General features: G+C 37.3%; 1 protein-coding gene across 21 annotated transcripts in view; it reads right to left on the bottom strand.

Annotated features, from left to right (window-relative positions):
• The window catches only part of Cdkl5 (cyclin dependent kinase like 5), a 201750-nt gene that overhangs the window by 139115 nt on the left and 52698 nt on the right, over positions 1-9937 (bottom strand). For all 21 annotated transcript variants that reach the window (XR_013048080.1, XR_013048081.1, XR_013048078.1 and 18 more), the window contains one exon: positions 220-431. Coding sequence is in view for 11 of the 21 variants with exons in the window: in XM_076562120.1 (XP_076418235.1) it covers positions 220-283 (64 nt within the window). In the remaining 10 variants the exon portion in view is untranslated. The remainder of the gene's footprint in view (positions 1-219; positions 432-9937) is intronic.

A 9937-nucleotide genomic window follows, 5' to 3' on the forward strand; every position in this document is an offset into this window, starting at 1 on the left:
GTTTTTAAGTGTTATTGGCTTTTCCTTGGAGAATAAGAACCAGATAGTGGAAGAGCAGTTTTTTTTGTTTTGTTTTGTTTTTGTTTTTGTTTTTTTACTACTGTACCCTTAGGTGAACATCTGAATTGATATGCTAAATTAAGAGGATCCGAATAAAGTTTTTGGTGATGGATAAAATGACATAATGCTCCAAAGTTCAAAGGTGGAATTTTAACTTACCTTCACCTACAACCCCAAGGATCTCAAATTTATTCATCACATTACCAATGTTAGGAATCTTCATGAAGACAAACTCCTCTTTTGATGTAAGCCACAGAACATGGCACCAAAAAAGGAACTTTTGAAAAAGTTATTCAGTAAGCAGGAAAACAAATGTCCCAATGAAGAATGCTTGGCAAGGAACTTTCATACATTTGTTCAATGGTGAGTTCCTGAAAGAACAAACACAATGAAACATTATGTTACAATACTCAACCTATTATATCCTTTTTAAAATATTTTTAAATCCATGTTAATGTTCCATATGCTGTAAAAAAAAAGGTAGGGAGAAAGAATATCAAATGAAATGAACCTCTTATAATTTAAAATTAATACCATGACCACAATTAAGGGGGGACCACTTAACTTTTGAAAATGGTACTTTACCTAAAATCCTCAACCTAAAAATGAAAACATTGTACTCATCCACTTAGATCTTAGCTGTTTTCTTTAACAGTGATAGAACATTAAAAACAACAACAGTGTCTCACTATGTATAGAGACACTGGCTGGAACTCAGAGACCCATGTGCCTCTGACACCTGTTGGCTGGAGTGCTCAGACTAAAGGTGTGTGCCATCACACCTAGCTGACAAGCAACTTCCCTATCTATATCCTAGAACTGAAAAGGTAAGTATATAAAGACTAATGCTACCTCCGTTTCTGTTTTTAATTATTTTATTCTTTGGTAATTTCATACATTAACACATCACACACACACACACACACACACACACACACACACACACACACACACACACACCCTTGCTTCCCTAGACCTGAACCTTGAACTCCTTCTGGACACCCACCACCACTTCCCAACCTCATGTCCTTTTTTTTTTAAACTAACATGCAGAGTCCAGTTAGTGTAGCCAGTACGTGCATAGGTGTAGGGCGCCATCCACTGGGACATAGACTCCCTACCCGGGGCCACATCCCTGAAGAAAACTGACAGTGTCTATCAACTGCCAATAGCTCCTCTGCTAAGGGTGGGGGCCTTATGATTCCTACCTTCCCCATGCTGGACCGAGACTTTCATTTCTTACTTTCACAAAAGGGAAATGCAATTGTGAAAGGGTAAAAAAAGAATGATGTAAATGTTTATGTCCTCACATACACATGTTCCCTAGCTCTGTGCCCTGAGGTAGCCTACAAATCATGGCACACCAACAGCTCTGAGCACAGTGCATACTCTACTGAAAGGACTTCTGGTTCTTTGGAGCAGTGACTAATTTAAGACTAGTGCAGAAGAAGTACAGAGCCAGAAATTAGGAAATGCTTAAAATTTAATGGGGGCAGAGCAAATGGACTAGGAGCCAAGCTGAACTGACTCATACTGGCCATAAGGGTAATATCTCAACAGGAAAAAAAATAATGAAGACATTCATAAATTATAATCTATAGACTAAAATAAAAATATTTCTCTATAAATAAATGCAGACAAAGCTTTTTATGAAATTTTATAACAAATTATAAAGGTAGTAATTGAATTACAAAATCTCCATTTGGCAATCACTTTGGTAATAATTACTTTAAGCAAGTGTCATCAATATGTGCTAAAATTTATAGTTGAAAGTTACAAGAAAAGCAATATATCTTGTCTCAAACCATCTACCCACAAGGAACCTATTTCTTACAAAAAGACAAAGTATAATATTCAAATAGTGAAGAATCCTGCCAGGTACAACCATAATAAGTACTCAAAGTCAGTATGGTAAGTAATGGAAGAAACCAACATCATATGTCTCCCAATAGAACACATCATATCACAACTTCTGTGGCAATTCTACCAGCAATGTAAAGCCTAAATCTATCCAGATGTGGCGGTATATGACTGTCATTTTGGCACTTAGGATGCCGAAGCAGGAGGACTGGGAGTTCATACCTAGCCTCGGTCAAATTGAGTTCAAGATCCAAACAAAACAGACAAAATTGAAATGCTTACGGGTTAGACAGTACTGAGTTTGACAATACTGAGGTTATAGAACACAATGCTCTAGCCTTTTTCTTTGTTTTTTTCTAGTTCTTTTATTTAAAAAAGAATAACTCGCCCTGCTTCTACAAACTGAGTTTTTTAAAAAAAATGCTATAAAAAAAAAGAAATCTAAACTAAAAAAATTTTTGTTGCCTGTAGAATCTCAAACTTTAAAAAAATACGAATACCCCATATAATATGTAGACCAGAAGTATTCTCTCAAACATGATGGTGAAAAATAAACTATATTTATAAAAAATGTAAAGAACTTCCGAAGAATTAGAATATCCATAATTAAATGATTTTTAAATGTTCTTATCCTGATAGAGATATGTGACCATACAGAACCTGCAACAGCTAGGCACACTCACAACACTCGGGAGGCAAAGGCAGAGGCAGGAGGATCTCTGTGTGTTCAAGGCCAGTCAGGTCTACACAGTGAAATTCTGTCTCAAAAAAGAGAGAGAGGGAAAAACAAACACAAACAAAAACACAACACAACCCTGTAACCAATGGTCTTAAATGTGAATTACCAGGCATAGTTTTTGTTTTGTGTGAATTAAATACACTGGGGCTGAAGAGATGGCTCAGTGGTTCAGAGAACTTTGTTCTTGCAAAGGATCCAAGTTTGGTTCCCAGCACCTACATAGGCTGCCCACAAGTGCTTCCAACTCCAGCTGCAAGGGATCCAGCACCCTCTTCTGGCCTTCTGGGGTACTGCACTCACATGCACAATGAAAACAATTAAAAAGAAAATCTTTAAAAATAAATATGAAAAATATAACAATGAACTCTACCTTTTCATACTTATTCTTTAACATTATTAAAACATCTTGTTAGGTCTAGGCCTCCCAGCAAAGTAGAGGGTACATGCACACACATAAATTGATAAGTGTAGGGGATTCAAAAGAGAGAACTACAGATATCTATCAATTGAAAGGAAGTCAGAAATGGTGATGCACACCTTTGATCCCAGCATTCAGAAAGAAGGTAGTAGCAGGAGCCCAGCCTGGACAACAAACAAGAGGGGCCAAGGATAGCTCAGATAAGAAAAAGGACTTTTAACTTTGCAACTTGAGGTCAACCCCTCAGATTACATGATGAAAACAAAGAGTCAACTACCAAGGGATGTCCTCTGAACACACGTGCATGCATACACAGAAATAATAAATAAAAAGTGAAAAAAAGAGAAATGGGGGAAATGGAAAGGGAGAGGGAGAGAGAGAGGAGATGGGGAGGGAAGAGAAGGGGAGGGGAGAGGAGGGAACAGAAGGGAAGAAGGGGGAGAGGGGAGGGAACAGAAGGGAGGGGAGGGGAGGAGAGGGGAGGGGAGGGGAGGGGAGGGGAGGGGAGGGGAGGGGAGGGGAGGGGAGGGGAGGGGAGGGGAGGGGAGGGGAGGGGAGGAGAGAGTTAGTTTACATTGCCCCAGTTTACATTCTCACCATCATGTCTAAAAGAGTGAGTCCTGTCTACTTATCTACCCTACATGGGACACATATTTTTCAAAAGTTTACAGATTCCTAGGTGTCAAAGGTAATTTCTTTGTTGATACTTATTTCTTCCTTTTAAAAGAATTATTGTTTGTAGAAGGATAGGAAGGAATGGGGGGAGGGAAGGAAGGGAAAGAAAATGGATATGATAATAACTGTCAAACTGTTAGAAGTGTAAGTGCCTAACAAGGTAGCTGAACTAAACATAGGCTTCGCATATAAATACCAATTATAGTTGTAAACATCCATTTAAAAAAGCCTGTTCTATAGTAGACCACATTTACAAGAACAAAAAGAAAAATTTAGGAGTTTACATGACAAAAGATATTTAAGATCTCTAATGCAAAGGTAAAAAATTTTATTCAAAGGCATTAAAGAAAATCCAAATAAATAAAAATTATTCAAATTTTAAGGCTCACATGGTTCAATGCTACAAAAACACCAATTCATTTGATGTTAATTCATAAAGTCAAGCAAGCTGATTTCAAAGTCTACATACAAGAGCAGAGTGACAAGTAGAAGCGATACTTTCTTTTCATAAGGAGAAAAGAATAAAAGAATGGAAGTCAGGCCTAGGCAGAAGGATCTGACTGAATACTCTGCAGAAGATACTGAGAGTTCTAACAGAGCTATAGAAATTAAGAAGGTGCTCTTGAAACCAGATTGGCCAATTAAGACAATGGAACAGATGTGAACACAAAGAATAAGTACTATCAATGATAATATAATATCCCTGCAATTTCTTCCAATCCTGATAGGACTTGGTAACTTTTTACAGTTAAATCAGATCATGTTACTTCTCACATCAAACTTTAGAATGACTTCCCACATCATTAAAAGGAAAAGCTGAAGTACACACACCTTGACCACCTGTACTCTGAAAACACCCACTAGTTCCCAAATGGGGTTGTTTGGCTCCAACCACATTGACCACCTTTCACTATACTTCCTTCAAAAAACTAAAAGATGTATCTTCCATCTAAACACAACTCTTTAAGTCAGTGGTTCTCAACCTTTCTATGGCTGCAGCCCTTTGATACAGGTTTTTGTCTCATACAGACAGACACAATAGTAATTAACTGATTGATTGCAAAGACATGCAAGGCTGTAGTGAATAAAATAAGCTAGACCCTTCTCCTGCCCCAGAACTTTTCATTGTAGAAAGGGAAGAAAACTCCAAGATTATCATCAGATAACGATAGAAGTAGCAAAGGAAGAAAATTGAACTGACTGCTCAAACAGGGAGAGCTTTTCTAAAAATGTGACATTTGAGATTGCAATGATAAGAAACCAGCCACATGGAAATGCACAACAATCATGCCCAGATAAAAGATGTTCAGGGTGTTTCTGAGAGTTAGTCTTCACTTTCGAAGGCTGGTTTGAAGGAACCAGGAAACATCTAAACATCTTTTGGACAATTAGGGTTTAGTTCATTTCAAAGGCACTAAGGTAAAATAAAATGATCTAGGAAGACCCAACACCCAAAAGCAGGTAGGACGGCAGCAGTAAACCCAGGAAAGGTTTGTTAGTGCCTAGTCCCTGTGGTAATCCAAGGGAAGGAAACTGACAATCCCAATTTAAATATGCCAATGAATACATACAGAGATGTCAAAACCTGTGTTTTAAGCCGGGCACACACCTTTGATCCCAGCAATCGGGGAAGCAGAGGCAGGCAGATCTCTGTGAGTTTGGGCTACAAAGTGAGGTCCAAGAAAGGCTCCAAAGCTATACAGAGAAACCCTGTCTCGAAAAATAAATAAATAAATAAATCTGTGTTTTAACTACCAGTATTTATAGAGCCAAAAAAAAAAAGGTGACAAATTTAACTGAGTAACACTGATTAATCTTGAAAGAGAAAACATGGTATGAAAATGAAGACACTTTATCTCTGTTAACAGCAAATTATATAACTTGGATGAAATGTGTCTTTGAGGACAAATACAAATGTTGGGGAAAATACTTTAAAAAAAAGAACTTGAAAGCTCTAATAGGTAACAAGATTATAAAGAAGTATCTGGCTCGACTCAAGGCAAAAGAATAGAACCTGGAGAGGTAGCCCAAACCACTCGACTGTTTTGATCCCTTTTGGAATTTGAAGATACAGAAAAAAAAATGAAAGAAAAACAGGCTGCTTATGAAATCCTTACAGATAGAGGGGCATGAAAATCAAAGACAAGGGTGTTTCAAAAGGACAAAGCTTGGCACATCACCACTCATTTGAAACTGAAGCCCAAAAGAGCTAGCTATAGTCTCAGGACAAAGGAAACCAGCAATACGTCAGCCCTTGGACAGACCAGAACTGTGACCTTATACCATCTCAGTGATCTATATAAAGCCTCTAAATATACCCTGGACTAAGATGGTTCCACATTCAGATTGATGGTGTCACTATTTGTCTTAGGTAAAGTAAAAGGGGGGATTTTTTTTTCTGGGGGAAGACAGTACCAATGTAGACCTCATAATAGTGTCATACATCACTTCTCGTTTACAGTGTACAGAATATAAACAAAGATGGCCAGAAATCCAAGGTGAAGCCCACAAAACCCAACTAAAACAGAAAGTGACTCACAAGGATCTGGATTATTCATGTTCAAATGATCAAGAATAGCCACGAAATAACTGCAGGATTAAAGTAGAAAAACAAAAGAAAAAAAGGGCAAGCAGTTTGCATTTTGAGAACTAGATGGTCCAAAGGGTGAGAGACAAAACTGGAACAACAAATTAGAATATTAAACCAGAAGAACCCAAAAAGAACTCAATAAAAAAGAATAGTGTCAGCATTCAGAAGATCATGAATGGTTTCTAAAAACACCAAATTTAACTACACAATTCTTTTTTTTTTCTAATTCTCCAGCACATACACATTTATAAAACTGATGGCATGCTAGGCTACAATGTAATTCAATCCAAATTATGAGGGCTGAAACCAGAGGATATTCTCCCTTCAGCACTAAAATAAATAAAGAAATAATTAGGAAATACTAATATGTTTAGAAATTAATACGTTCCTCAAAAATCCCATTAGTGAGTCAAACAAGAAGTCATAACACTTAAAAATTACAAAACCAAAATTATGGGAAGAAGCTAAATCGACACTTAGAAAACGAAAGTGCCAGAAGCCAGAGAATGAGATGGCTTAGCAGGTAAAGGCACTGGGCACCAAGCCTGATGACCTGAGTTCAATCCCCAGGACCCGCATGGTAGAAGAAGAGAACCAGTTTTTACAGATTGCCTTGTCCTCTGACCTCCACCCGTGACACACAACTACACCTATACAAAACAAGTGTTCGTTTTTGTTTTTTTTTTAAAGAGAGGAAAATGAGAATCTGATACACATACAGCAGAAAATGCAAAAATTTACAATAAATGAACTAAGCACCAATCTCAAAGTTAAAATGAATGAATATGATATATATAGACAAAACATTCATACCAGAAATTCCTGAAATAGGAAACACATTCAAAAGTGTTTAAGAAAAGGCAAGGTTGGACCTTGGAAATCAAAGTTACAATTTACTTTTGCAAAAAAAAAAAAAAGACATGGTAGACTATGAACACAACTGGAACCCCAGCATTTGGGGAGGGTGAGGCAGGAGAATTGAGCCTGAGTCCAGTCTGGGACTACATAGAGAGAACTTATTTACAAAAAGAAAAATATACAAGAGGAGTAGTAGCCTCATAATGTCCTGAACAGAAAACTCAAACAAGCCAGGGTACGCTTCTGCCCCACAGAACTGTGAGCTAATATGGGTCATTTCTAGAGGTAAGCTTGAGGCAACTTGTTATACAACAGAAAACTAATAACAACACATCATTTGTTCTTTTATGTACAATTTTAAAACTGAAAAACTAAATTATAAACCACATTAAGTAGGTGTGTATATACGTGGTTATGTTTGTTAAAAAATCAGGATGCTAATTACCTCCGGGGAACAGTAAAATGGAGAAGAGACACCATGATGGTCTTTTGGAGATGTCATTTCTGTTTCTTAATTGCTGGCTTAATTAACAATTCACTGATAATTATTCACTATTGTTTATTTGTGTTTTAGGAATTTCTATGCACTGATATTCAATAATAAAACATGTTTTTAAGAATTGACAATGACTAATTAAGACACCATATACTTTTAGTTTCTTAGCTATTTATATGGCGGCAGAAGAGAATTCTGGTTAAAGATAAGCCATTGAGCACTGCCGTAATGACTTAAACAAAAAGCTTATGTCCTTTCTCTCACTGAGGCTTAGGTTCCACATACTGTACTATGTCTAGTGCTAGATACAGAAACAAAGCCAAAATATCCGCAAGGATAGATAAATCAGAGTGACCACTCCTAAAATCACACCAGAGGAGCAAATGAAGAAACTGAGCTTGTCTTCTATGAAAAACGACTGACCTCCCATCTGAACTTGTCGAGAAAGGAGGAGTTGATCTGGAGATTTCAGGGAGTAGAATTAAGATTACTGGTAGAAGTGAAAAAGAAACAGACTTCAGCTCAGACACGATTAGGCAAGGATCCATCGTAAATATTCATCTGTTTACATTGGTCATATCTGTCAGATGCCTGCAATAGGCCAGCTGATGCTACAAAGGCTTTGGGATATGCCAGGGAACATTTGCCTGTCTCTTGCTTTCATGCAGCTAGAAGGATGTGGGCAACAAACAAACATGATAATTTAGAGTGACAATTATAAAAAATTAGAGTTAAGGCAGATGTCAGGGAAGGGTCCTTTAGACAGGTGGTCTGAGAATGATCTGCAAAAGAAATCTCACTCTGTTCCATGGAAAGCAGCAAGCCATGGGCGCGGGGCTGTAAGAAGAGCATTCAAGGCAATACAAAGAAGAATCTGATAAGCTGGAGAACAGAGAAGGCCTGTCTATCTAAAGCAGAACCAGCACAGAGGAGACCAGCAGGTGGCAGGAAGGGGTGGCTGTAAACAATTTGTCCCGATAGAAAGGAGTCTTGCACTGAACTAGATGTCCTCTACAGTATGTTCCAAAGCAAAGACCTTAGATTACTAGCCATTCACTTTATAAACAAATAACCAAATGGCTCACAGTAATACATAACACCTAGAATAATGATAGAATAATGAGAATTATTTAAAATTACATTTATTTATTCAGTGAAAGAAAAAGAGAGAAAGAATTCACGTGCATGTCATGGTAGATGTGTGGAGATCAGAGAGCAACTCACAGAATTCCATTCGCTGCCTCCACCATGGGAGTTCTAGGGATCAAGCTCAGGAGTCAGGCTTATGAGACAAGTGCCTTTACCCGTCGAGCTATTGCATCAGCCCTAGAATTAGACAGTCTTCTTTCTGCATTTGCAAGGAAGCAACAAGAACTGACAGAAAGATAAGGCTTAGAGTTTATTTCATAAATTACAAGCGCTGAATTTAAAAGCTGCCTGGGCCTTGAATGTTCCCTTCATTGCTGAAATTATAATCTTCATCTCAACAGATCTTTTCTTCTTTTCAAAGAGAATACAAAATCAGTTGAATCATGAATTTTGTTTTTGTTCCTGGCATTGTTTTTATACATACAAATGAGGAAACCATTTTGTCACTGAAGATTGCACAGGAATAAATTTGGTACATGACTAAATTTGTTATAATAGAAGACTTCAAATGATTTGAAAGCATCCTAAAACTCAGGATCCACGGATAGAAGGAAACCATTTCTACAGAAAACACAACCCTGTGAAAACCATTCTAATTACCTGCTTGTGGGGACTTTTCACATCTAAATGGGAAAAGGATAATGCACTCTATTTAGTTTTCTTCTTAGATAGGACCATCTGACCCTCAACTAATAGGGTTTCCAGTCTGCTTTACTCTCTCAATAGCAGGAAGTAATTTGATTTATTAATCTACACTCTAAAATTCAGTTCCTATTATTAAATCAAATAGATACTTGGTAAGCATGAGTTACACATAACTTGCTAGAATAAAAATTTCAAACTAATAAACATGTATCTTGCTTTGTCCTTTACAATCTTTCTACAAAGAAGGAAATGCAATAATCCATTACCAATTTGATCCTCATTTTCTCAGCAAATCAATCCTACTAAACTCCAAGCCCTTCCAAAGAAGGTGGATCAGATAAAAAGAAAGAGCTAAGATAGGGCAGGAGAGACTCAGAGACTATACTAATACTATATAATACTATACCGACCAATTAAGCTCTTACAAGTCACAATTTTTTTGAAGGT

This window comes from Peromyscus maniculatus, chromosome X (genome assembly GCF_049852395.1).
Source record: "Peromyscus maniculatus bairdii isolate BWxNUB_F1_BW_parent chromosome X, HU_Pman_BW_mat_3.1, whole genome shotgun sequence".
NCBI lineage: Eukaryota > Metazoa > Chordata > Mammalia > Rodentia > Cricetidae > Peromyscus > Peromyscus maniculatus.